Here is a 27,774-nt window from a genome sequence, read left to right as displayed (position 1 = left end):
GGGTTATTTTGGGTTATTTTGGGCATTTTGGGGGATTTTAGGGTTATTTTTAGGGGTTATTTTAGGGGGCCTGCGGGTCCCTGATTTCGTGGGTGTCCCCCAAGGGTGGAATTTAGGGTGTATTTTTGGGGTTATTTTGGGGTTATTTTGGGGTTATTTTTGGGTTATGTTTGGCTATTTTTGGGGTTATTTGGGATTGGGTATTTTGGGGGTTATTTTGGGGTTATTTTGGGTCATTTTTGGGGGCATTTTAGGGTATTTTTGGCGTTATTTTGGCGTTATTTGGGGTTATTTTGGGGTTATTTTGGTTTTTGGGGTTATTTTTGGGGTTATTTTGGGTTATTTTGGGGTTATTTTTGGGGTTATTTTGGGCATTTTTGGGGGATTTTGGGTTATTTTGGGTTATTTTGGGTTGCTTATTTTGGGGTTATTTGGGGTTATTTTTGGGGTTATTTTGGGGTTATTTTTGGGGTTATTTTTGGGGTTATTTTGGGGTTATTTTTGGGGGTTATTTTGGGTTATTTTTGGGGATTGATTTTTTGGGTTATTGGGTTTTTGGGGTTATTTTTGGGGTTATTTTTGGGGTTATTTTTGGGTTATTTTTTGGGTTATTTTGGGGTTATTTTGGGGTTATTTTGGGAGTTATTTTGGAGTTATTTTGGGGTTATTTTTAGGGTTATTTTGGGCATTTTTGGGGGACTTTGGGGTTATTTTTAGGGGTTATTTTTAGGGTTATTTTTGGGGTTATTCTGGGCATTTTTGGGGGACTTTCGGGTTATTTTTAGGGGTTATTTTAGGGGTTATTTTTGGGTTATTTTGGGCTTATTTTTGGTGTTATTTTTGGGGTTATTTTGGGGTTATTTTGGGGGTTATTTTGGGCTTATTTTGGGCTTATTTTTGGGGTTATTTTGGGGTTATTTTTGGGGTTATTTTGGGCATTTTTGGGGGACTTTAGGGTTTTTTTAGGGGTTATTTTAGGGGTTATTTTTTGGTTGTTTTGGGGTTATTTTTGGGTTATTTTGGGGTTATTTTTGGGGTTATTTTGGCGTTATTTTGGGCATTTTTGGGGTATTTTAGGGTTATTTTTGGCGTTATTTTGGGCTTATTTTTGGGGTTATTTTTGGGTTATTTGGGGGTTATTTTTGGGGTTATTTGGGGCATTTTTTGGGATTTAGGGTTATTTTTAGGGGTTATTTTAGGGGTTATTTTTGGGTTATTTTGGGGTTATTTTTGGGGTTATTTTGGGGGTTATTTTGGGGTTATTTTGGGGTTTTTTGGGGGGGTTACTTTGGGTTATTTTTGGGGTATTTGGGGCATTTTTGGGGGATTTTAGGGTTATTTTTAGGGGTTATGTTTGGGTTATTTTGGGTTATTTTGGGGTTATTTTGGGCATTTTTGGGGGACTTTAGGGTTATTTTTAGGGGTTATGCTTGGGTTATTTTGAGGTTATTTTTGGGGTTATTTGGGGCATTTTTGGGGGATTTTAGGGTTATTTTTAGGGGTTATTTTGGGGTTATTTTTGGGGTTATTTTGGGCATTTTTTTGGGGATTTTAGGGTTATTTTTTGGGTTATTTTTGGGGTTATTTTGGGGTTATTTTTGGGCTTATTTTTGCGGTTATTTTTTTTGGGATTTTAGGGTTATTTTGGGGGTTATTTTGGGGTTATTTTTGGGGTTATTTTGGGGTTATTTTGGGATTATTTTTGGGGATTTTGGGGTTATTTTTGGGGTTATTTTGGGGTTATTTTGGCGTTATTTTGGGGTTATTTTTGGGGTTATTTTGGGGTTATTTTTGGGGTTATTTTGGGCATTTTTGGGGCACTTAAGGGTTATTTTTAGGGGTTATTTTAGGGGTTATTTTGGGGTTATTTTGGGCATTTTTGGGGTATTTTTAGGGGTTATTTTGGGGGGTTATTTTGGGCATTTTTGGGGGGTTTTAGTGTTATTTTTGGCGTTATTTTTAGGGGTTATTTTGGGGTTATTTTGGGGTTATTTTGGGCATTTTTGGGGTTATTTTTAGGGGTTATTTTAGGGGGTTCTCCCTGATTTCGGGGTGCCCCCCCCCCCACAGTGCTGTGCCATGACGGGGGGGTGGGGACACCCAATTTTGGGGTTATTTTGGGGTTATTTTGGGGGTTATTTTGGGGTTATTTTGGGTTATTTTTTGGGGTTATTTGGGGCAGTTTTTTGGGATTTTAGGGTCGTTTTTTGTTTTTTTTTGGGGGGAGCTCGCTAATTTCGGGGTGTTCCCCCCTTTTCGGTGCTGTGCCATAACAGGGGGTGGGGGACACCCAATTTTGGGGTTATTTTGGGGGATATTTTGGGGGATATTTTGGGGTTATTTTTGGGGTTATTTTGGGCATTTTTGGGGGATTTTAGCGTTATTTTTGGCGTTATTTTGGGTTTATTTTGTGGTTATTTTGGGCATTTTTGGTGTTATTTTTGGGGTTTTTTGGGGGTTATTTTGGGGTTATTTTTGGGGTTATTTTGGGGTTATTTTTAGGGGTTATTTTGGGGTTATTTTGGGGTTATTTTTGGGGTTATTTTGGGGTTATTTTGGGGTTATTTTTCGGGTTATTTTTGGGGTTATTTTTGGGGTTATTTTGGGGTTTTTTTGGGGGTTATTTTGGGGTTATTTTTGGGGTTATTTTGGGGGTTATTTTGGGCATTTTTGGGGGATTTTAGGGTTATTTTGGGGGTTATTTTGGAGTTATTTTGGGGTTATTTTTGGGGTTATTTTGGGGTTATTTTTGGGGTTATTTTGGGCATTTTTTGGGGGATTTTAGGGTTATTTTTTGGGTTATTTTTGGGGTTATTTTGGGGGTTATTTTGGGGTTATTTTGGGGTTATTTTTGGGGTTATTTTAGGGTAATTTTAGGGGTTATTTTTGGGTTATTTTGGGGTTATTTTGGGCATTTTTTTGGGTTATTTTAGGGTTATTTTTGGTGTTATTTTTGGGGTTATTTTGTGCATTTTTTGCGGGACTTTAGGGTTATTTTTGGGGTTATTTTGGGGTTATTTTGGGGGTTATTTTGGGGTTATTTTTGAGGTTATTTTGGGGTTATTTTGGGGGTTATTTTGGGGTTATTTTGGGGTTATTTTAGGGGTTATTTTGGGTTATTTTGGGCTTATTTTTGGTGTTATTTTTGGGCTTATTTTGGGCATTTTTGGGGTTATTTTGGGCATTTTTTGGGGATTTTAGGGTTATTTTTTGGGTTATTTTGGGGTTATTTTGGGGTTATTTTGGGGTTATTTTTGGGGTTATTTTGGGCATTTTTTTGGGTTATTTTAGGGTTATTTTTGGGGTTATTTTTGGGGTTATTTTGGGCATTTTTGGGGGGACTTTGGGGTTATTTTTAGGGGTTATTTTGAGGTTATTTTGGGCATTTTTGGGGGACTTTAGGGTTATTTTTAGGGTTATTTTAGGGTTTATTTTAGGGTTATTTTGGGGTTATTTTTGGGGTTATTTTGGGGTTATTTTGGGCGTTATTTTGGGCATTTTTGGGGGATTTTAGGGTTATTTTGGGGGTTATTTTTGGGTTATTTTTGGGGTTATTTTGGGGTTATTTTTAGGGGTTATTTTGGGGTTATTTTTGTGGTTATTTTGGGGTTATTTTGGGCATTTTTGGGGGATTTTGGGGTTATTCTTGGGGTTATTTTGGGGTTATTTTGGCGTATTTTGGGGTTACTTTGGGGTTATTTTGGGCTTATTTTTGGGGTTATTTTGGCGTTATTTTGGGGTTATTTTTGGGGTTATTTTGGGGTTATTTTGGGGTTATTTTTGCGTTATTTTGTGTTATTTTTGGGGTTATTTTGGTCATTTTTGGGGGATTTTAGGGTTATTTTTGGGGTTATTTTTGCGTTATTTTGGGGTTATTTAGGGGTTATTTTTGGGGTTATTTTGGGCATTTTTGGGGGACTTTAGGGTTATTTTTAGGGGTTATTTTAGGGGTTATTTTTGGGTTATTTTGTGCTTATTTTGGGGGTTATTTTTGGGGTTATTTTGGGGTTATTTTGAGGTTATTTTTGGGGTTATTTTTGGGTTATTTTGGGGTTATTTTGGGGTTATTTTTAGGGTTATTTTGGGCATTTTTGGGGACTTCAGGGTTATTTTTAGGGGTTATTTTAGGGGTTATTTTTGAGTTATTTTGGGATTATTTTTGGCGTTATTTTTGGGGTTATTTTGGGGTTATTTTGGGGTATTTTTGGGGTTATTTTGGGGTTATTTTTGGGGTTATTTTTGGGGTTATTTTGGGCATTTTTGGGGGATTTTAGGGCTATTTTTGGCGTTATTTTGGGGTTATTTTTCGGGTTATTTTGGGCATTTTGGGGGGACTTTAGGGTTATTTTTAGGGGTTATTTTGGGGTTATTTTTGGGTTATTTTAGGGTTATTTTTGGGGTTATTTTTGGGTTATTTTGGGGTTATTTTTGGGGTTATTTTGGGGGTTATTTTTGGGGTTATTTTGGCGTTATTTTTTGGGGTTATTTTTGGGTTATTTTGGGGTTATTTTGGGCATTTTTGGGGATTTTAGGGTTATTTTTGGCGTTATTTTGGGGTTATTTTTGGGGTTATTTTGGGCATTTTTGGGGGATTTTAGGGGTATTTTTGGGGTTATTTGGGGTTATTTTTAGGGGTTATTTTTGGGCTTATTTTTGGAGTTATTTTTGGGGTTATTTTGGGGTTATTTTGGGCATTTTTGGGGCACTTTAGGGTTATTTTTAGGGGTTATTTTTGGGTTATTTTTGGGCATTTTTGAGGTTATTTTGGGGTTATTTTTGGGGTTATTTTGGGGTTATTTTTTGGGGTTATTTTGGGTTATTTTGGGGTTATTTTTGGGGTTATTTTTGGGGTTATTTTTGGGGTTATTTTGGGGTTTTTTTGGGGGTTATTTTGGGGTTATTTTTGGGGTTATTTTGGGGGTTATTTTGGCATTTTTGGGGGATTTTAGGGTTATTTTGGGGGTTATTTTGGAGTTATTTTGGGGTTATTTTTGGGGTTATTTTGGGGTTATTTTTGGGGTTATTTTGGGCATTTTTTGGGGATTTTAGGGTTATTTTTTGGGTTATTTTTGGGGTTATTTTGGGGGTTATTTTGGGGTTATTTTGGGGTTATTTTTGGGGTTATTTTAGGGTAATTTTAGGGGTTATTTTTGGGTTATTTTGGGGTTATTTTGGGCATTTTTTTGGGTTATTTTAGGGTTATTTTTGGTGTTATTTTTGGGGTTATTTGTGCATTTTTTGGGGACTTTAGGGTTATTTTTGGGGTTATTTTGGGGTTATTTTGGGGGTTATTTTGGGTTATTTTGAGGTTATTTTGGGGTTATTTTGGGGGTTATTTTGGGGTTATTTTGGGGTTATTTTAGGGGTTATTTTGGGGTTATTTTGGGCTTATTTTTGGTGTTATTTTTGGGCTTATTTTGGGCATTTTTTGGGGTTATTTTGGGCATTTTTTGGGGGATTTTAGGGTTATTTTTTGGGTTATTTTGGGGGTTATTTTGGGGTTATTTTGGGGTTATTTTTGGGGTTATTTTGGGCATTTTTTTGGGTTATTTTAGGGTTATTTTTGGGGTTATTTTTGGGGTTATTTTGGGCATTTTTGGGGGACTTTGGGGTTATTTTTAGGGGTTATTTTGAGGTTATTTTGGGCATTTTGGGGGACTTTAGGGTTATTTTTAGGGTTATTTTAGGGTTTATTTTAGGGTTATTTTGGGGTTATTTTTGGGGTTATTTTGGGGTTATTTTGGGGTTATTTTTGGGTTATTTTGGGCGTTATTTTGGGCATTTTTGGGGGATTTTAGGGTTATTTTGGGGGTTATTTTTGGGTTATTTTTGGGGTTATTTTGGGGTTATTTTTAGGGGTTATTTTGGGGTTATTTTTGTGGTTATTTTGGGGTTATTTTGGGCATTTTTGGGGGATTTTGGGGTTATTCTTGGGGTTATTTTGGGGTTATTTTTGGCGTATTTTGGGGTTACTTTGGGGTTATTTTGGGCTTATTTTTGGGGTTATTTTGGCGTTATTTTGGGGTTATTTTTGGCGTTATTTTGTGGTTATTTTTGGGGTTATTTTGGTCATTTTTGGGGGATTTTAGGGTTATTTTTGGGGTTATTTTTTGCGTTATTTGGGGTTATTTAGGGGTTATTTTTGGGGTTATTTTGGGCATTTTTGGGGGACTTTAGGGTTATTTTTAGGGGTTATTTTAGGGGTTATTTTTGGGTTATTTTGTGCTTATTTTGGGGGTTATTTTTGGGGTTATTTTGGGGTTATTTTGAGGTTATTTTTGGGGTTATTTTTGGGGTTATTTTGGGGTTATTTTGGGGTTATTTTTAGGGTTATTTTGGGCATTTTTGGGGGACTTCAGGGTTATTTTTAGGGTTATTTTAGGGGTTATTTTTGAGTTATTTTGGGATTATTTTTGGCGTTATTTTTGGGGTTATTTTGGGGTTATTTTGGGGTTATTTTTGGGGTTATTTTGGGGTTATTTTTGGGGTTATTTTTGGGGTTATTTTGGCATTTTTGGGGGATTTTAGGGCTATTTTTGGCGTTATTTTGGGGTTATTTTTCGGGTTATTTTGGGCATTTTGGGGGGACTTTAGGGTTATTTTTAGGGGTTATTTTGGGGTTATTTTTGGGTTATTTTAGGGTTATTTTTGGGGTTATTTTTGGGTTATTTTGGGGTTATTTTTGGGGTTATTTTGGGGGTTATTTTTGGGGTTATTTTGGCGTTATTTTTGGGGTTATTTTTGGGTTATTTTGGGGTTATTTTTGGGGTTATTTTGGGCATTTTTGGGGGATTTTAGGTTATTTTTGGCGTTATTTTGGGGTTATTTTTGGGGTTATTTTGGGCATTTTTGGGGGATTTTAGGGTTATTTTTGGGGTTATTTTGGGGTTATTTTTAGGGGTTATTTTTGGGCTTATTTTTGGAGTTATTTTTGGGGTTATTTTGGGTTATTTTGGCATTTTTGGGGCACTTTAGGGTTATTTTTAGGGGTTATTTTTGGGTTATTTTTGGGCATTTTTGAGGTTATTTTGGGGTTATTTTTGGGGTTATTTTTGGGGTTATTTTGGGGTTATTTTTGGGGTTATTTTGGGGTTATTTTTGGGGGACTTTAGAGTTATTTTTAGGGGTTATTTTAGGGGTTATTTTTGGGTTATTTTGGGCTTATTTTTGGGGTTATTTTTGGGGTTATTTTGGGAGTTATTTTGGGGTTATTTTTGGGTTATTTTGGGCATTTTGGGGGGATTTTAGGGTTATTTTTGGGGTTATTTTGGGGTTATTTTAGGGTTATTTTTAGGGGTTATTTTTGGGTTATTTTGGGGCTATTTTTGGGTTATTTTGGGGTTACTTTGGGGTTATTTTAGGGGTTATTTTGTTGTTATTTTTGGGGTTATTTTGGGGTTATTTTTGGTGTTATTTTTGGGGTTATTTTTGGGGTTATTTTGGGGTTATTTTGAGGTTATTTTTGGGGTTATTTGGGGCAATTTTTTTTTTATTTTAGGGTTATTTTTGGGGTTATTTTGGGGTTATTTTGTGGTTATTTTTGGGGGATTTTGGGGTTATTTTTAGGGTTTTTTTGGGGGGGCGCTCCCTGATTTCGGGGTGCCCCCCCCCCACAGTGCTGTGCCCGCTGCTCTGCCGGAACGGGGGGCTCTGTGCCCACCCCCAGCGCTGCCTCTGCCCCCCCCCAATTCACCGGGAAATTTTGTCACCTCCCCTCGGGCAACGTCACTTCCGGCCGGGGGGGATCCCAGAACCCCCAAAATCCGCGGGGGGGACCCCAAAACCCCGAAAGCATCGAGGAGGGGGCGCCCCAAGCCCTGACCCGCTCCATCTACACCCTGCCCCTTGAGCAACCACCGCGAGGAGGAGGATGGTGAGACCCCCAAAATTTGGTTTTTAGGGGATTTTTACCCAATTCCCTCCCCCCCAAAAAAAAATTTGTTTTAAGGGATTTTTTTTTTCCCTAATTATGCACCCCCAAAAAATTTGGTACAGGGGATTTTATTTTCCTCAATTCTTCCCCCGCCCCTCTTCCCAAATTATTTTTAGGGGAAATTTTTACCCAATTTCTCCCCATTCCATCCCCAATTTCCTCCCAAATGCCCCCTGAATTTCCCCCATCTCACCTCACAAATTCCCCGCATCCCAAATCCCACCCCAAAATCCTTTTTCTCCCCATCCCAAATCCCAAATTCCCCCCATTTCAAGCCCCCAAATCCTCCCCAATTTTCCCAAATTTTCCCCCTTTCCCACCCCACAATTTCTCCCCTTTCCCCCCATCCTAAATCCACCCAAAATCCTTTTCTTCCTCATCCAAATCCCCCCAAAATTCCCCCCAAATTCCCCCATTCCATCCCCAAATCTCCTGCCCCAAATCCCCCCAAATCCCCCAATTCACACCCCACAAATTTCCCCATTTTCCCCCATTTCAAGCCCCCAAATCCTCCCCAAATCTCCCAAATTTTCCCCCATTCCCACCCCACAAATTCCCCCCTTTTCCCCCATCCCAAATCCCACCCCAAAATCCCCCAAATTGGGGGGCTTGAAATGGGGATTTTGGGATTTTGGGGATTTGGGGATTTGGGGATTTGGGGATTTGGGATGGGGAGAAAAAGGATTTTGGGGTGGGATTTGGGATGGGGGAAAAAGGAGGGAATTTGTGGGGTGGGAATGGGGGGAAATTCGGTGGTTTTGAGATTTTTGGGATGGAATTGGGAGAATTGGATGGGATTTGGGATGGAAGAAATGGGGGGAATTTGTGGGGTGGGAGTGGGGGAAAATTTGGGAGAATTGGGGGAATTAAAATGGGGGGGGAAAGGCGGAATTTGGGGGAGATTTTTGAGGATAAAATGGGGGGGATTTGGGGATTTAGGATGGGGAGAAAAAGGATTTTGGGGTGGGATTTGGGATGGGGAAAAAGGGGGGAATTTGGGGGACAGGAATGGGGGAGATTTGGGAGAATTGGAGGGGAATTTGGGAGATTGAAATCGGGAAAAAAAGAGGGGAATTTGTGGGGTGGGAATGGGAAAATTGGGGGGGGATTTGAGGGGTTGAAATGGGGAAGGAAAGGGGGAATTTGTGGGGTGGGAATGGGGGAAAATTTGGGAAAATGGAGCGAGATTTGTGGGATTGAAATGGGGGGAATTTGTGGGATGGGAATGGGGGGAAATTTTGCGAGAAAAATGGATTGGAGAGTGAGATTTGAGATGGGAGAAAAGGGGAATTTGTGGGGTGGGAATGGGGGGAAATTCAGTGATTTTTGACACTTTTGTGGATGGAATGACGGCAATCCTGATGAGATCGGGATGGGGATTTTTTTGGGCGAGTTTTGGGGTTATTTTTCCGCCATAAAAACCCCAAACCACCCCAAAAAAAGCCCAAATCACCCCAAAAAAACCCCAAACGCCCGTCGCCAGGTGCCCAGTCCATGGTGAGCGTCCTGGTGCGCCACCCCCCGCAGGCGACGGTGACGATCCACAGCGTGGAGCGCGTGCGGGGGGGCGGCCCCGACCCCTCCCCAGCGCCCCCGAGCCCCCCGCCCCAATTCCGGGTGCTCGCCCAGAGGGGGCCCGGCCGGGACCCCCCCGCCGGGGAGGACTCGGGGTTCGGGTATTGCTTCAGGCAGCTGCGGGCCGGGCAGGTGAGAAATCGGGAGAATTTGGGGAAATTTGGGGAAATTTGGGGAAATTTGGGGAAATTTGGGGTATTGGGGGGTCGGAATTGGGGGAATTCGGTGATTTTGGGGTTTTTGGGAGAGGAGAATTCGGGGTTTGGGTGTTGCTTCAGGCAGCTGCGGGCCGGGCAGGTGAGAAACTGGGGGGAATTGGGGGTTTTTGGGGAGAGGAGAATTCGGGGTTCGGGTATTGCTTCAGGCAGCTGCGGGCCGGGCAGGTGAGAAATAATCGGGGGGAATTTGGGGAAAATTTGGGGAAATTTGGGAGAGGAGAATTCGGGGTTCGGGTATTGCTTCAGGCAGCTGTGGGCCGGGCAGGTGAGAAACTGGGGGAAATCGGGGGGAATTTGGGGAAAATTTGGGGAAATTTGGGGTGTTAGGGGGGTCGGAATTGGGGGAAATTCGGTGATTTTGGGGTTTTGGGGGTGGAATTGGCGGAGGAGCATTCGGGGTTCAGGTGTTGGTTCAGGCAGCTGCGGGCCGGGCAGGTGAGAAATCAGGGGGAATCGGGGAAATTTGGGGTTTTTGGGAGAGGAGAATTCTGGGTTCGGGTGTTGGTTCAGACAGATGGGGGGCAGGTGAGAAATTGGGGGGAAATTTGGGGAAATTTGGGGTTTTTTGGGGTTTTTGGGGGTGAATTGGCCGAGGAGAATTCGGGGTTCAGGTGTTGGTTCAGTCAGCTGCGGGCCGGGCAGGTGAGAAAACTGGGGGAAATTGGGGAAATTTGGGGTTTTTGGGAGAGGAGAATTCGGGGTTCGGGTGTTGCTTCAGGCAGCTGCGGGCCGGGCAGGTGAGAAACTGGGGGAAATTTGGGAAAATTTTGGGGAAATTTGGGTATTGGGAGGGTCGGAATTGGGGGAAATTCGGTGATTTTGGAGTTTTTGGGAGAGGAGAATTCGGGGTTCAGGTATTGCTTCAGGCAGCTGCGGGCCGGGCAGGTGAGAAATCGGGGGAAATTTGGGGAAATTTGGGGTTTTTGGGAGAGGAGAATTCGGGTTCGGGTGTTGCTTCAGGCAGCTGCGGGCCGGGCAGGTGAGAAATAATCGGGGGGAATCGGGGAATTTGGGGGAAATTCGGGGATTTTGGGAGAGGAGGATTCGGGGTTCGGGTGTTGCTTCAGGCAGCTGCGGGCCGGGCAGGTGAGAAACTGGGGGAAATCGGGGAAATTTGGGGTTTTTGGGGTTTTTGGGAGAGGAGGATTCGGGGTTCGGGTATTGCTTCAGGCAGCTGCGGGCCGGGCAGGTGAGAAATCGGGGGAAATCGGGGGGAATTTGGTGATTTTGGGGTTTTGGGGGGTGGAATTGGCGGAGGAGCATTCGGGGTTCGGGTGTGGGTTCAGGCAGGTGAGAAATTGGGGGAAATCGGGGGGAATTTGGGGAAATTTGGGGGAAATTCGGTGATTTTGGGGTATTTGGGAGAGGAGAATTCGGGGTTCGGGTGTTGGTTCAGGCAGCTGCGGGCCGGGCAGGTGAGAAACTGGGGGGAATTTGGGGAAATTTGGGGAAATTTGGGGAAATTTGGGGAAATTTCGGTGATTTTGGGGTTTTTGGGATGGAATTGGCGGAGGAGAATTCGGGGTTCGGGTATTGCTTCAGGCAGCTGCGGGCCGGGCAGGTGAGAAATCGGGGGAAATCGGGGGGAATTTGGGGAAATTTGGGGAAATTTGGGGTATTAGGGGGGTCGGAATTGGGGAAAATTCGGTGATTTTGGGGTTTTTGGGAGAGGAGAATTCGGGGTTCGGGTATTGCTTCAGGCAGCTGCGGGCCGGGCAGGTGAGAAATAATCGGGGGGAATTTGGGGAAATTGGGGTTTTTGGGAGAGGAGAATTCGGGGTTCAGGTGTTGCTTCAGGCAGCTGCGGCCGGGCAGGTGAGAAATTGGGGAGAATTTGGGGAATTTGGGGAAATTTGGGGTTTTTGGGAGAGGAGAATTCGGGGTACGGGTGTTGCTTCAGGCAGCTGCGGGCCGGGCAGGTGAGAAATTTGGGGAAATTCGGTGATTTTGGGGTTTTTGGGGGTGGAATTGGCGGAGGAGCATTCGGGGTTCAGGTGTTGGTTCAGGCAGGTGAGAAATTGGGGGAAATCGGGGGGAATTTGGGGAAATTTGGGGAATTTGAGGGGTGAGAATGGGGGGAAATTTTGGGGTTTTTGGGGGTGAATTGGCCGAGGAGCATTCGGGGTTCGGTGTTGGTTCAGGCAGATGGGGGGCAGGTGAGAAATTGGGGGAAATCGGGGGGAATTTGAGGGAAATTCGGTGATTTTGGGGTTTTTGGGGGTGGAATTGGTGGAGGAGAATTCGGGGTTTGGGTGTTGCTTCAGGCAGCTGCGGGCCGGGCAGGTGAGAAATTGGGGAGAATTTGGGGGAAATTCTGTGATTTTGGGTTTTTGGGATGGAATTGGCGGAGGAGCATTCGGGGTTCGGGTGTTGGTTCAGGCAGGTGAGAAATCGGGGGAAATTTGGGGAAATTTGGGGAAATTTGGGGTATTGGGGGGTCGGAATTGGGGGAAATTCGGTGATTTTGGGATTTTTGGGATGGAATTGGCGGAGGAGCATTCGGGGTTCGGGTATTGCTTCAGGCAGCTGCGGGCCGGGCAGGTGAGAAATCGGGGAAATTCGGTGATTTTGGGGTTTTTGGGAGAGGAGAATTCGGGGTTCGGGTGTTGGTTCAGGCAGCTGCGGGCCGGGCAGGTGAGAAATCGGGGGAAATCGGGGGGAATTTGGGGAAAATTCGGTGATTTTGGATTTTTGGGGGTGGAATTGGTGGAGGAGAATTCGGGGTTCGGGTGTTGGTTCAGGCAGGTGAGAAACTGGGGGGAATTTGAGGAAATTTGGGGAAATTTGGGGTATTAGGGGGGTCGGAATTGGGGGAAATTCGGTGATTTTGGGGTTTTTGGGAGAGGAGAATTCGGGGTTCGGGTGTTGCTTCAGGCAGCTGCGGGCCGGGCAGGTGAGAAATTGGGGGAATTTGGGGAAATTTGGGTTTTTGGGAGACGAGAATTCGGGGTTCGGGTATTGCTTCAGGCAGCTGCGGGCCGGGCAGGTGAGAAATCGGGGGGAATTTTGGGGAAAATTCGGTGATTTTGGGGTTTTTGGGGGTGGAATTGGCGGAGGAGCATTCGGGGTTCAGGTGTTGGTTCAGGCAGGTGAGAAATTGGGGAAATCGGGGGGAATTTGGGGAAATTTGGGGAATTTGAGGGGTGAGAATGGGGGGAAATTTTGGGGTTTTTGCGGTTTTTGGGAGAGGAGAATTCGGGGTTCGGGTGTTGCTTCAGGCAGGTGAGAAATTGGGGAGAATCGGGGGGAATTTGGGGAAATTTGGGGTGTTAGGGGGGTCGGAATTGGGGGGAAATTCAGTGATTTTGGGGTTTTTGGGGGTGGAATGGCCGAGGAGAATTCGGGGTTCGGGTGTTGGTTCAGACAGATGGGGGGCAGGTGAGAAATTGGGGAGAATTTGGGAAATTTGGGGTATTAGGGGGGTCGGAATTGGGGGAAATTCAGTGATTTTGGGGTTTTTGGGAGAGGAGAATTCGGGGTTCGGGTGTTGCTTCAGGCAGCTGCGGGCCGGGCAGGTGAGAAATCGGGGGAGAATTTGGGGGAAATTCGGTGATTTTGGGGTTTTTGGGGGTGGAATTGGTGGAGGAGAATTCGGGGTTCGGGTGTTGCTTCAGACAGATGGGGGGGGAGGTGAGAAATTGGGGGAAATCGGGGGGAATTTGGGGGAAATTCGGTGATTTTGGGTTTTTGGGGGTGAATTGGCCGAGGAGAATTCTGGGTTCGGGTGTTGCTTCAGGCAGCTGCGGGCCGGGCAGGTGAGAAATTGGGGAGAATTTTGGGGAAATTTGGGGAATTTTTGGGGTGGGAATGGGGGAAATTTTGGGGTTTTTGGGAGAGGAGAATTCGGGGTTTGGGTGTTGGTTCAGAGAGATGAGGGGGAAGGTGAGAGAGGGGGTGGGAAGGGGGAAAATGGGGGAAAAAGGGGAAATTGGGGAAATGAGGAAAATGAGTGGGAAGGAAAGGGCAAAAAAGGGGGAAATGAGGAAAAGGGGGAAGAGAAAAAATTGGGAAAAATGGGGTGGATTTGGGGGTGAGGACATTCGAGATTTGTTTGGGGGGGGTCCAACCTCCTTTTTCTTCTTTTTTCCCTCCTTTCCTCCCCCCTTTTCCCCCATTTTTTCCCCTTTTCTTCACCTTTTTGGTCGATTTTCCCTATTCCCCCTATTTCTTTTGTTTCCCTCCATTTTTTCCATTCCCCTTCCCCATTTCCCCTTATTTCCCCCTCATTTTCCCCATTTCCCCCCGTTTCCCCCCCATTTTATTCCATTTTTACCCCCATTTTTCGGTTTTTTCCCTCCCTTTCCCCCCCAATTTTTTCCCATTCCCCCCCACCCCCCCCATTTCCCCCCTATTTCCCCCCATTTTATTCCAATTTTACCCCCATTTTTCGTTTTTTTCCCCGTTTTCCCCCCAATTTCCCCCCAATTTCCCCCGTTTTTCCCCATTTCCTCCCTTTTTTCCCCATTTTTCCCCATTTCCCCCCTATTTTCCCCAATTTTATTCCCATTTTACCCCCATTTTTTTTTGTTTTTTCCCTCCCTTTACCCCCCATTTTTCCCATCCCCCCCCCCCATTTCCCCCCTATTTTCCCCCATTTTATTCCCATTTTACCCCAATTTTTCGGGTTTTTTTTCCCCCTTTTCCCCCTATTTTTTCCCCATTTCCCCCCATTCCCCCCGTTTTTTCCCATTTCCCTCCTATTTTCCCCATTTTATTCCAATTTTACTCCCATTTTTTTCGGGGTTTTTTTTTCCCCATTTTTCCCATTCCCCCCCATTTTTCCCATTTCCCCCCGTTTTTCCCCATTTTATTCCCATTTTACCCCCATTTTTTCGGGTTTTTCTCCCATTCCCCCCCATTTTCCCATTTCCCCCCGTTTTTCCCCATTTTATTCCCATTTTTACCCCCATTTTTTCGGTTTTTTTCCCCCCATTTTTCCCATTTCCCCCATTTTTCCCATTTCCCCCCTATTTTCCCCAATTTTATTCCCATTTTACCCCAATTTTTTCGGGTTTTTTTTTCCCCTTTTCCCCCCTATTTTTCCCATTTCCCCCCATCCCCCTCGTTTTTTTCCCATTTCCTCCGTTTTTCCCCCATTTTATTCCATTTTACCCCCATTTTTTTGGGGTTTTTTCCCATTTTTCCCATTCCCCCTCGTCTTTTCCCATTTCCCCCCGTTTTTCCCCCCATTTTTTCCCCTTTTCCCCCCATTTTTCCCATTTCCCCCCGTTTTCCCCCATCTGCCCCGTTTTTCCCCCCATTTTCCCCATTTCCCCCCGTTTCCCCCCCCATTTTATTCCCATTTTACCCCCATTTTTTCGGGTTTTTTTTCCCCATTTTTCCCATTCCCTCCCATTTTTCCCATTTTCCCCCCATCTGCCCCGTTTTTCCCCCCCATTTTTCCCATTTCCCCCCCATTTTATTTCCCATTCTACCCCCATTTTTCGGGTTTTTTTTCCCCCATTTTCCCATTTCCCCCGTTTTTTCCCCCATTTTATTCCCATTTTACCCCATTTTTCCGGGGTTTTTTCCCATTTTCCCCGGTTTTTGCCCCGTTTCCCGCTCCCAGTGCAGCTCCCCGCTTGCCCGGGCTCCGCACCCGCTCCATTTCTGCAGCGGCGGGGCCGGCGTGGCCTGAGGGGGGTCCGCGAGTGTCACCCGTGCGACGGCCACGCCCGTAAGGGACACCGGGGGACACCGGGGGGGGACACCGGGGGACATGGGGACATTGTGGGGGACACCGGGGGGGTGACACGGGGACATTGGGAGGGACACCGGGGGACACCGGGGGGACACCGGGGGACGTGGGGACATTGGTGGGGGACACCGGGGGGGGGACACCGGGACACAGGAGGGGACACGGGGACATTGGGGGGGGGGACACCGGGGGGGGACACCGGGGGGGACACCGGGGGACGTGGGGACACCGGGGGGGGACACCGGGGGGGGACACGGAATGTGACAAATACCGGGGGGGACACGGGGGACATTGAGGGGGGACACGGGGAGGGGACACCGGGGGGCGACACCGGGGAGGGGACACCGGGGGACACGGAGGGGACACCGGGGAGGGGACACCGGGACATTGAGGGGGGACACCGGGGGACATGGGGACATTGGGGAGGGGACACCGGGGGGGGACACCGAGGAGGGGACACCAGGGGGGACACGGGGACACCGGGACACAGGGAGGGGACACGGGGACACCAGGGGGGACACCGGGGAGGGGACTACTGGGGAGGGGACACCGGGGGACATGGGGACATTGGAGAGGGGACACCGGGGGGTGACACCGGGACATTGAGGGGGGACACCTGGGGGACGTGGGGACACCGGGGGGGGGACACCCGGGGGGGGACACCGGGGGACATGGGGACATTGGGGAGGGGACACCGGGGGACGTGGGGACACGGGGGGGGACACCGGGGGGGGGGACACGGAGGGGACACTGGGGGGGGACACCGGGGACGGGACACCGGGGGACATGGGGACATTGGGGAGGGGACACCGGGGGGGGACACCGAGGAGGGGACACCGGGGAGGGGACACCGGGGGACACGGAGGGGACACCGGGGAGGGGACACCGGGACATTGAGGGGGGACACGGGGAGGGAACACCGGGGGGCGACACCGGGGGGGACACGGGGATGTGACAAATACCGGGGGGGACACGGGGACATTGAGGGGGGGACACGGGGAGGGGACACCGGGGGACACGGGGACACCGGGGAGGGGACACCGGGGGGGGAGACACCGGGACATTGAGGGGGGACACCGGGGGACATGGGGACACCGGGGGACACACCGGGTGGGGACACCGGGGGACATGGGGACACCGGGGAGGGGACACCGGGGGGGACACGGGGATGTGACAAATACCGGGGGGGACACGGGGATATCGAGGGGGACACCGGGGAGGGGACACCGAGGAGGGGACACCGGGGGGACATCGGGGACATTGAGGGGGACAAGGGGACATTGAGGGGGGGACAAATACCGGGGGGAACACGGCGGCATTGAAAGGGACATGGAGGGGACACGGGGAGGGGACACAGGGAGGGGACACGGGGACATTGAGGGGGGACACCGGGAAGGACACTGGGGATGTGACAAATACCGGGGGGAACACGGGGACATTGGGGGGGACATCGAGGGGGACACGGGGACATCGAGGGGGACACGGGGACATTGCGGGGGTGAGAAATACCGGGGGGGGACACGGTGGAGGACACAGGGAGGGACATGGGGACATCGAGGGGGACACGGGGACAACGAGGGGGTGACACGGAGGGGACACCGGGGGGGGGAACACCGGGGGACATGGGGACATTAGGGGGGGGACACCGGGGAGGGGACACGGGGGATGTGACAAATACCGGGGGAAACACGGGGACATCGAGGGGGGACACGGGGAGGGGACACCGGGGGGGGGACACCGGGGGACACGGGGACATTGGGGGGGGGACACGGGGAGAGGACATCGAGGGGGACAAGGGGATGTGACAAATACCGGGGGGGACACGGGGACAGGGGGAGGGGACACCGGGGGGGGGACACGAGGACATTGCGGGGGTGACAAATACCAGGGGGACATCGAGGGGGACACCGTGGAGGACACGGGGAGGGACATGGGGACATCGAGGGGGACACGGGGAGGGGACACCGGGAATGTGACAAATACCGGGGGGAGGACACGAGGACACTGAGGGGGACACGGGGACACTGAGGGGGTGACAAATACCAGGGGGACATCGAGGGGGACACCGTGGAGGACACGGGGAGGGACATGGGGACATCGAGAGGGACACGGGGACACTGAGGGGGACACGGAGGGGGTGACAAATACCGGGGGGGGGGACATGGGGACATTGGGGGGGACACGGGGACACTGAGGGGGACATGGAGGGGGTGACAAATACCGGGGGGGGGACATGGGGACATTGGGGGGGACACTGAGGGGGTGACAAATATCGAAGGAGGTGACCCGGAGACATTGAAAGGGACAAGGGGACATTGAGGGGGTGGCACTGCGGGGGAGTGACAAACACAGGGAGGGGGTGACAAAGTGGGGAGGGGGGAGGTGACAGAATGGGGAGGGGGAGACGGGGACACCCAGGAGGACACCAAGGTGACACCAAGGTGACACCAAGGTGACACAAAGGTGACAAAGGTGACAAAAAGTGACACAAAGGTGGCACCAAGGTGGCACAAAGGTGACAAAGGTGACAAAAAGTGACACAAAGGTGGCACCAAGGTGGCAAAGGTGCCACATAAGTGCCACAAAAGTGCCAAAAAGTGCCACAAAAGTGCCAAAAAGTGACACAAAGGTGACAAAAAGTGACACAAAGGTGGCACCAGGGTGGCACAAAGGTGAAAAAGGTGACACAAAGGTGACAAAGGCGCCACAAAAGTGCCACAAAAGTGCCAAAAAGTGACACAAAGGTGACAAAAAGTGGCACAAAGGTGGCACCAAGGTGAAACAAAGGTGACAAAGGCGCCACAAAAGTGCCAAAAAGTGACACCAAGGTGACAAAAAGTGACACAAAGGTGGCACCAAGGTGACAGAAGTGACAAAAGGTGGCACCAAGGTGGCACCAAGGTGACAAAGGCGCTACAAAAGTGCCACAAAAGTGCCAAAAAGTGACACAAAGGTGACAAAAAGTGGCACAAAGGTGGCACCAAGGTGACAGAAGTGACAAAAGGTGGCACCAAGGTGGCACCAAGGTAACAAAAAGTGACACAAAGGTGGCACCAGGGTGGCACAAAGGTGAAAAAGGTGGCACCAAGGTGGCACCAAGGTGACAAAGGCGCTACAAAAGTGCCACTAAAGTGCCAAAAAGTGACACGAAGGTGACAAAAAGTGGCACAAAGGTGGCACCAAGGTGACAGAAGTGACAAAAGGTGGCACCAAGGTGGCACCAAGGTGACAGAAGTGACAAAAGGTGGCACCAAGGTGACAAAGGTGCCACCCCCCCCCCCCCGGTTGCAGAGCCGTGCCCGCCGGGATTCCAGCGGCAGAACGGAACCTGCGTGGGTGAGAGCGGGATCCGGGATTTTGGGGATTTTTGGGATTTTGGGGATTTTTTGGGGATTTTTGGGGATTTGGGGTTTGGGATTTTGGGGATTTGGGGTGGGTGATTTGGGATTTTGGAATTTGGGCATTTGGGGATTTGGGATGGAGGATGTGAGATTTTGGGGATTTTGGAATGGGGGATTTGGGGATTTGGGATTTTGGGGATTTTGGGATTGTGGGGATTTGGAATTTTGGGTTTTGGGGGATTTGGGGTTTGGGATTTTGGGGATTTTGGGATTTTGAGGATTTGGAATTTTGAGATTTGGGAATTTTGGGATTTGGGGGATTTGGGGTTGGGAATTTTGGGGATTTTGGGGATTTTGGGGATTTTGGGGATTTTGGGATTTGAGATTTTGGGATTTTGGGATCGGGGATTTTGGGACTTGGGATTTTAGAGATTTTGGGATCAAGGATTTTGGGATTTGGGATCAGGAATTTGGGATGGGGGATTTAGGATTTTGGGATCAAGGATTTGGGAATTTGAGACTGGGAATTTGGGATTTGGGAATTTGGGATTTTGGGGAATTTGGGATTTTGGGGATTTTGGGGATTTTTGGGGATTTTTTGGGGATTTTTGGGGATTTGGGGTGGGTGATTTGGGATTTTGGAATTTGGGGATTTGGGGATTTGGGATGGAGGATGTGAGATTTTGGGAATTTTGGAATGGGGGATTTGGGATTCGGGGATTTTGGGATTTTGGGGATTTGGAATTTTGAGATTTGGGATTTGGGGGATTTGGGGTTTGGGATTTGGGGATTTTGGGATTGTGGGGATTTGGAATTTTGGGATTTGGGGGATTTGGGATTTTGGGGATTTTGGGATTTTGGGGATTTGGAATTTTGGGATTTGGGGGATTTGGGGTTTGGGATTTGAGATTTTGGGATTTTGGGATCAGGGATTTTGGGATTTGGGATTTTGGAGATTTTGGGATCAGGAATTTGGGATGGGGGATTTAGGATTTTGGGATCAAGGATTTGGGAATTTGGGACTGGGAATTTGGGATTTGAGAATTTGGGGAATTTGGGGATTTTGGGGATTTTGGGGATTTGGGGGATTTTTTGGGGATTTTTGGGATTTGGGGTTTGGGATTTTGGGGATTTGGGGTGGGTGATTTGGGATTTTGGAATTTGGGGATTTGGGATGGAGGATGTGAGATTTTGGGGATTTTGGAATGGGGGATTTGGAATTTTGGGATTTGGGGGATTTGGGGTTTGGGATTTTGGGGATTTTGGGATTTTGGGGATTTGGAATTTTGAGATTTGGGAATTTTGGGATTTGGGGGATTTGGGGTTGGGGATTTTGGGGATTTGGGGGATTTTGGGGATTTTGGGATTTGAGATTTGGGGATTTTGGGATCAGGGATTTTGGCACTTGGGATTTTGGAGATTTTGGGATCAAGGATTTTGGGATTTGGGATCAGGAATTTGGGATGGGGGATTTAGGATTTTGGGATCAAGGATTTGGGAATTTGAGACTGGGAATTTGGGATCTGGGAATTTGGGATTTTGGGGAATTTGGGATTTTGGGGAATTTGGGATTTTGGGATCAGAGATTTGAGATGGGGAATTTGGGATCAGGGATTTTGAGATGGGGAATTTTGGGACAGGGGTTTTTTTTGGGTGGGGAATTTTGGGATTGGGGAATTTTTGGGATCGGGGTGTGCCCACTGACCCCTCCCCGTGTCCGTGTGTCCCTCCCCTGTCCGTGTGTCCCCCGTGTGTGTCCCCCCGTGTCCGTGTGTCCCTCCCCGTGTCCGTGTGTCCCCCCCCGTGTCCGTGTGTCCCCCCGTGTCCGTGTCCCTCCCCGTGTCCGTGTGTCCCTCCCCGTGTCCCCCCCCGTGTCCGTGTGTCCCCTCCATGTCCGTGTGTCCCCCCGTGTCCGTGTGTCCCCCGTGTCCGTGTGTCCCCCCCGTGTCCGTGTGTCCCCCTCCCCGTGTCCGTGTGTCCCTCCGTGTCCGTGTGTTCCCCCCGTGTCCATGTGTTCCCCCCCGTGTCCGTGTGTCCCCCCGTGTCCGTGTGTCCCCCCTGTGCGTCCCTCCGTGTCCGTGTGTCCCCTCCGTGTCCGTGTGTCCCCCCCGTGTCCGTGTGTCCCCCGTGTGTGTCCCCCCCCGTGTCCGTGTGTCCCCCCCGTGTCCTTGTGTCCCCCGTGTCCTTGTGTCCCTCCCTGTGTCCGTGTGTCCCCCGTGCATCCCCCATGTCCGTGTGTCCCCCCCGTGTCCGTGTGTCCCCCCCGTGTCCGTGTGTCCCCCTCCCCGTGCCCGTGTGTCCCTCCCGTGTCCGTGTGTCCCTCCCCGTGTCCGTGTGTCCCTCCCCGTGTCCGTGTGTCCCCCCTGTGTGTCCGTGTGTCCCCCTCCCCGTGTCCGTGTGTCCCCCGTGTCCGTGTGTCCCCCCCGTGTCCCTCCCCGTGTCCGTGTGTCCCCCCGTGTCCCCCCCGTGTCCGTGTGTCCCCCCGTGTCCGTGTGTCCCCCCCCGTGTCCGTGTGTCCCCTCCATGTCCGTGTGTCCCCCTCCCCGTGTCTGTGTGTCCCTCCCCGTGTCCGTGTGTCCTCCCTGTGTCCGTGCGTCCCCCCGTGTCCGTGTGTCCCCCCCGTGTCCGTGCATCCCCCCGTGTCCGTGTGTCCCTCCCCGTGTCTGTGTGTCCCCCCGTGTCCGTGTGTCCCCCTCCCCGTGTCCGTGTGTCCCCCTCCCCGTGTCCGTGTGTCCCTCCGTGTCCCCCTCCCCGTGTCCGTGTGTCCCTCCCCCGTGTCCGTGTGTCCCTCCCCGTGTCCGTGTGTCCCCCGTGCATCCCCCATGTCCGTGTGTCCCCTCCGTGTCCGTGTCCCTCCGTGTCCGTGTCCCTCCGTGTCCGTGTGTCCCCCCGGTGTCCGTGTGTCCCCCCCGTGTCCGTGTGTCCCCCCGTGTCCGTGTGTCCCCCCCGTGTCCGTGTGTCCTTCCCCGTGTCCCCCCCGTGTCCGTGTGTCCCCCCGTGTCCGTGTGTCCCCCCCGTGTCCGTGTGTCCCTCCCCGTGTCCGTGTGTCCCCCCCGTGTCCGTGTGTCCCTCCGTGTCCGTGTGTCCCCCCTGTGTGTCCCCCCTGTGTGTCCCTCCCGTGTCCGTGTGTCCCTCCCCGTGTCCGTGTGTCCCTCCCGTGTCCGTGTGTCCCCCCTGTGTGTCCCCCCGTGTCCGTGTGTCCCTCCCGTGTCCGTGTGTCCCCCCTGTGTGTCCCCCCGTGTCCGTGTGTCCCTCCCCGTGTCCGTGTGTCCCCCCTGTGTGTCCCTCCCGTGTCCGTGTGTCCCCCCTGTGTGTTCCCCCCGTGTCCGTGTGTCCCTCCCGTGTCCGTGTGTCCCCCCGTGTCCGTGTGTCCCTCCCGTGTCCGTGTGTCCCCCCGTGTCCGTGTGTCCCCCCCCGTGTCCGTCTGTCCCCCGTGTCCGTGTGTCCCCCCTGTGTGTCCCCCCCGTGTCGTGTGTCCCCCCTGTGTGTCCCCTCCATGTCCGTGTGTCCCCCTCCCCGTGTCCGTGTGTCCCTTCCCGTGTCCGTGTGTCCCCCGTGTCCGTGTGTCCCTCCCCGTGTCCGTGTGTCCCCCCCCCGTGTCCGTGTGTCCCCCTCCCCATGTCCGTGTGTCCCTCCTGTGTGTCCCTCCCCGTGTCCGTGTGTCCCTCCCGTGTCCGTGTGTCCCCCGTGTGTGTCCCCCCGTGTCCGTGTGCCCCCCCCGTGTCCGTGTGTCCCCCCCGTGTCCGTGTGTCCCCCCTGTGTGTCCCTCCCCGTGTCCGTGTGTCCCCCCCGTGTCCGTGTGTCCCCCCGTGTCCGTGTGTCCCTCCCCGTATCCGTGTGTCCCCCCCGTGTCCGTGTGTCCCCCCTGTGTGTCCCTCCCCGTGTCCGTGTGTCCCTCCCATGTCCGTGTGTCCCCCCGTGTCCGTGTGTCCCTCCCCGTATCCGTGTGTCCCCCCCGTGTCCGTGTGTCCCCCCTGTGTGTCCCTCCCCGTGTCCGTGTGTCCCTCCCATGTCCGTGTGTCCCCCCGTGTCCGTGTGTCCCCCCTGTGTGTCTCCCGTGTCCGTGTGTCCCCCCGTGTCCGTGTGTCCCCCCTGTGTGTCTCCCGTGTCCGTGTGTCCCTCCGTGTCCGTGTGTCCCCCCTGTGTGTCCCCCCTGTGTGTCTCCCGTGTCCGTGTGTCCCTCCGTGTCCGTGTGTCCCCCCTGTGTGTCTCCCGTGTCCGTGTGTCCCCCCGTGTCCGTGTGTCCCCAGACGTGGACGAGTGCCAGTCGGGCGCTCTGTGCCAGCTCGGGCTCTGCACCAACACCCGCGGCAGCTTCGCCTGCCTGTGCCCGCCCGGCTTCCTGCTCGACTCGTCCCGCTCCCGCTGCATCTGTGAGCAAATTCGGGATTTGTGGGGTCTGTGGGTTTTGTGGGGTCATTTGTGGGGTCATTTGTGGGGTCATTTGTGCAGTTATTTGTGGGATTTGTGTGGTTATCTGTGGGGTTTGGGATGGTGGGGATGGGTTTGGGATGGGATTCCTGCTGGACTCGTCCTGCTCCCGCTGCATCTGTGAGCAAATTTTGGGGTCATCTGTGGGGTTTGGGGTCATTTATGGGGCCTGTGGTCATTTATGGGGTCATTTATGGGGTCATTTGTGGGGTTATTTGTGGGGTTTGTGGGGTTATTTGAGATTTGTGGGGTTTGGGATGGGATTCCTGCTGGACTCGTCCCGCTCCCGCTGCATCTGTGAGCAAATTCGGGGTCACTTGTGGGGTTTGGGGTCATTTATGGGGTCATTTGTGGGGTCATTTGTGGGGTCATTTGTGGGGTCATTTGTGGGATTTGTGGGGTTATTTGTGGGGTTTGGAATGGTGGGGATGGGTTTGGGTTGGAATTCCTGCTGGATTCATCCCGGTCCCGCTGCATCTGTGAGCAAATTTGGGGTCACTTGTGGGGTTTGTGGGGTCATTTGTGAGGTTATTTATGGGATTTGTGGGGTTATTTGTGAGATTTGTGGGGTTTGGGATGGGCTTCCTGCTGGACTCGTCCCGGTCCCGCTGCATCTGTGAGCAAATTCGGGGTCATCTGTAGGGTTTGGGGTCATTTATGGGGTCTGTGGTCATTTATGGGGTCATTTATGGGGTCATTTGTGGGGTCATTTGTGAGGTTATTTATGGGATTTGTGGGGTTATTTGAGATTTGTGGGGTTTGGGATGGGATTCCTGCTGGACTCGTCCCGCTCCCGCTGCATCTGTGAGCAAATTCGGGATTTGTGGGGTCTGTGGGTTTTGTGGGGTCATTTGTGGGGTCATTTGTGGGGTCATTTGTGCAGTTATTTGTGGGATTTGTGTGGTTATCTGTGGGGTTTGGAATGGTGGGGATGGGTTTGGGATGGGATTCCTGCTGGACTCATCCTGGTCCCGCTGCATCTGTGAGCAGGGTTTGGGGTCATTTGTGTGGTTTTAATGGGATTTTGGGTCATTTCTGGGGTTATTTATGGGGTTATTTGTGGGATTTATGGGGTTGGGAAGGGTGGGAATGGGATGGAAATGGTGGGAATGGGATTCCTGCTGGACTCGTCCCGCTCCCGCTGCATCTGTGAGCAAATCTGGGGGCATTTGTGGGGTTTGGGGTCTTTTATGGGGTTTGTGGGGTAATTTTTGGGGTTATATGTGTGATTTGTGGGGTCATTTGTGGGGTTTTTGGGTTTGGGATGGGATTCCTGCTGGATTCATCACGGTCCCGATGCATCTGTGAGCAAATTTGGGGTAATTTGTGGGGTTTGGGGTAATTTGTGGGATTTTGGGTCATTTATGGTGTTATATGTGGGGTTTGTCATGGGCTGGGCAGAACTGGGATGGACTGGGATGGACTGGGATGGGCTGGAATGGACTGGGATGGACTGGGATGGGCTGGAATGAACTGGGATGGACTGGAATGGGCTGGGATGGACTGGGATGGACTGGGCCAAACTGGGCCGAACAGGGATGTGTCCCCAGCCCAGCAGGTGCTGTCCGAGGCCCGCGGGCCGTGTTTGTGGCTGCAATGGGATGGGACTGGGATGGACTGGGATGGACTGGGATGAACTGGGATGAACTGGGACAAACTGGGATGGACTGGGATGGACTGGAATGAACTGGGCCGAACTGGGACAAACTGTGAGGGACTGGGACAAACTGGAATGAACTGGGCCAAACTGGGCCGAACCGGGATATGTCCCCAGCCCAGCAGGTGCTGTCCGAGGCCCGCGGGCCGTGTTTGAGGCTGCAATGGGATGGGACTGGGATGGACTGGGATGGACTGGGATGGACTGGGATGGACTGGGACAAACTGGGATGAACTGGGATGAACTGGGATCTCCCCCAGCCCAGCAGGTGCTGTCCGAGGCCCGCGGGCCGTGTTTGTGGCTGCAATGGGACGGGATAGGAGGGGACTGGGAGGGACTGGGATGTACTGGGACAAACTGGGATGAACTGGGACAAACTGGGCCGAACTGGAATGGACTGGGATGGACTGGGATGAACTGGGCCGAACTGGGATCTCCCCCAGCCCAGCAGGTGCTGTCCAAGGCCCGCGGGCCGTGTTTGTGGCTGCAATGGGATGGGATAGGATGGGACTGGGATGGACTGGGACAAACTGGGATGGACTGGGACAAACTGGGATGAACTGGGATGGACTGGGATGAACTGGGATGAACTGGGATGGACTGGGATGGACTGGGACAAACTGGGACAAACCGGGATGTGTCCCCAGCACAGCAGGTGCTGTCCGAGGCCCGCGGGCCGTGTTTGCGGCTGCATTGGGATGGGACTGGGATGGACTGGGAGGGACTGGGATGGACTGGGCCGAACTGGGATCTCCCCCAGCCCAGCAGGTGCTGTCCGAGGCCCGCGGGCCGTGTTTGTGGCTGCAATGGGATGGGACTGGGATGGACTGGGATGGACTGGGATGAACTGGGACAAACTGGGATGGACTGGGACAAACTGGGCCGAACCGGGATGTGTCCCCAGCCCAGCAGGTGCTGTCCGAGGCCTGCGGGCCGTGTTTGTGGCTGCAATGGGATGGGACTGGGATGAACTGGGATGGACTGGGATGGACTGGGACAAACTGGGACAGACTGGGATGGACTGGGATGGACTGGGATGGACTGGGATGGACTGGGATGGGACTGGGATGAACTGGGATGGACTGGGCCGAACTGGGCCGCACCGGGATGTGTCCCCAGCCCAGCAGGTGCTGTCCGAGGCCCGCGGGCCGTGTTTGTGGCTGCAATGGGATGGGACTGGGATGAACTGGGATGAACTGGGACAAACTGGGATGGACTGGGATGAACTGGGATGGACTGGGATGAACTGGGATCTCCCCCAGCCCAGCAGGTGCTGTCCGAGGCCCGTGGGCCGTGTTTGTGGCTGCAATGGGATGGGATAGGGTGGGACTGGGAGGGACTGGGATGAACTGGGATGAACTGGGCCAAACTGGGCCGAACCGGGATGTGTCCCCAGCCCAGCAGGTGCTGTCCGAGGCCCGCGGGCCGTGTTTGTGGCTGCAATGGGATGGGACTGGGACAAACTGGGATGGACTGGGATGGACTGGGATGTACTGGGATGAACTGGGATGGACTGGGATGAACTGGGACAAACTGGGCCGAACCGGGATGTGTCCCCAGCCCAGCAGGTGCTGTCCGAGGCCCGCGGGCCGTGTTTGTGGCTGCAATGGGATGGGACTGGGATGGACTGGGATGGACTGGGACAAACTGGGATGAACTGGGACAAACTGGGCCGAACCGGGATGTGTCCCCAGCCCAGCAGGTGCTGTCCGAGGCCCGCGGGCCGTGTTTGTGGCTGCAATGGGACGGGATAGGATGGGACTGGGACAAACTGGGATGGACTGGGACAAACTGGGATGAACTGGGATGAACTGGGACAAACTGGGATGAACTGGGATGTGTCCCCAGCCCAGCAGGTGCTGTCCGAGGCCCGCGGGCCGTGTTTGAGGCTGCAATGGGATGGGATAGGATGGGACTGGGATGGAGTGGGCCGAACTGGGACAAACCTGGATGGACTGGGATGGACTGGGATGAACTGGGACAAACTGGGCCGAACTGGTATCTCCCCCAGCCCAGCAGGTGCTGTCCGAGGCCCGCGGGCCGTGTTTGTGGCTGCAATGGGATGGGATAGGATGGGACTGGGATGGACTGGGACAAACTGGGACAAACTGGGACGAACTGGGATGGACTGGGATGAACTGGGCCGCACCGGGATGTGTCCCCAGCCCAGCAGGTGCTGTCCGAGGCCCGCGGGCCGTGTTTGTGGCTGCAATGGGATGGGACTGGGATGGACTGGGATGAACTGGGACAAACTGGGATGGACTGGGATGAACCGGGATGTGCCCCCAGCCCAGCAGGTGCTGTCCGAGGCCCACGGGCCGTGTTTGTGGCTGCAATGGGACAAGATAGGATGGGACTGGGATGGACTGGGACAAACTGGGATGGACTGGGACAAACTGGGATGGACTGGGATGGACTGGGACAAACCAGGATCTCCCCCAGCCCAGCAGGTGCTGTCCGAGGCCCGCGGGCCGTGTTTGCGGCTGCAATGGGACAGGATAGGGTGGGACTGGGATGGACTGGGATGGAGTGGGATGAACTGGGATGGACTGGGATGGACTGGGAGGGACTGGGATGGACTGGGATGGACTGGGATGAACTGGGCCGAACCGGGATCTCCCCCAGCCCAGCAGGTGCTGTCCGAGGCCCGCGGGCCGTGTTTGTGGCTGCAATGGGATAGGACTGGGATGGACTGGGATGGACTGGGATGGACTGGGACAAACTGGGACAAACTGGGACAAACTGGGCCGAACTGGGATCTCACCCCCAGCCCAGCAGGTGCTGTCCGAGGCCCGCGGGCCGTGTTTGTGGCTGCAGTGGGATGGGACTGGGATGGACTGGGATGAACTGGGATGGACTGGGACAAACTGGGATGGACTGGGATGGACTGGGATGGACTGGGATGAACTGGGACAAACTGG

At 51.6% G+C, this 27,774-nt stretch overlaps 1 protein-coding gene across 1 annotated transcript in view; it reads left to right on the top strand.

Moving 5' to 3' along the window:
* Nucleotides 1-7,566: 7,566 nt before the first annotated feature.
* The window catches only part of LTBP4 (latent transforming growth factor beta binding protein 4), a gene marked incomplete at its 5' end in the record, with an annotated part of 61,948 nt that continues 41,740 nt past the window's right edge, over nt 7,567-27,774 (top strand). Inside the window, 8 exon segments of the mRNA XM_074531821.1 lie at nt 7,567-7,678; nt 7,680-7,841; nt 7,843-7,873; nt 9,417-9,640; nt 15,296-15,307; nt 15,309-15,369; nt 18,716-18,760; nt 23,016-23,138. Of these exon segments, the coding sequence (XP_074387922.1) occupies nt 7,567-7,678; nt 7,680-7,841; nt 7,843-7,873; nt 9,417-9,640; nt 15,296-15,307; nt 15,309-15,369; nt 18,716-18,760; nt 23,016-23,138 (770 nt within the window).

This window comes from Zonotrichia albicollis, chromosome 39 (assembly GCF_047830755.1).
Source record: "Zonotrichia albicollis isolate bZonAlb1 chromosome 39, bZonAlb1.hap1, whole genome shotgun sequence".
NCBI lineage: Eukaryota > Metazoa > Chordata > Aves > Passeriformes > Passerellidae > Zonotrichia > Zonotrichia albicollis.
Note: the sequence above shows the minus strand (reverse complement) of the source record. Positions and strands in the feature narration are given on the sequence as shown.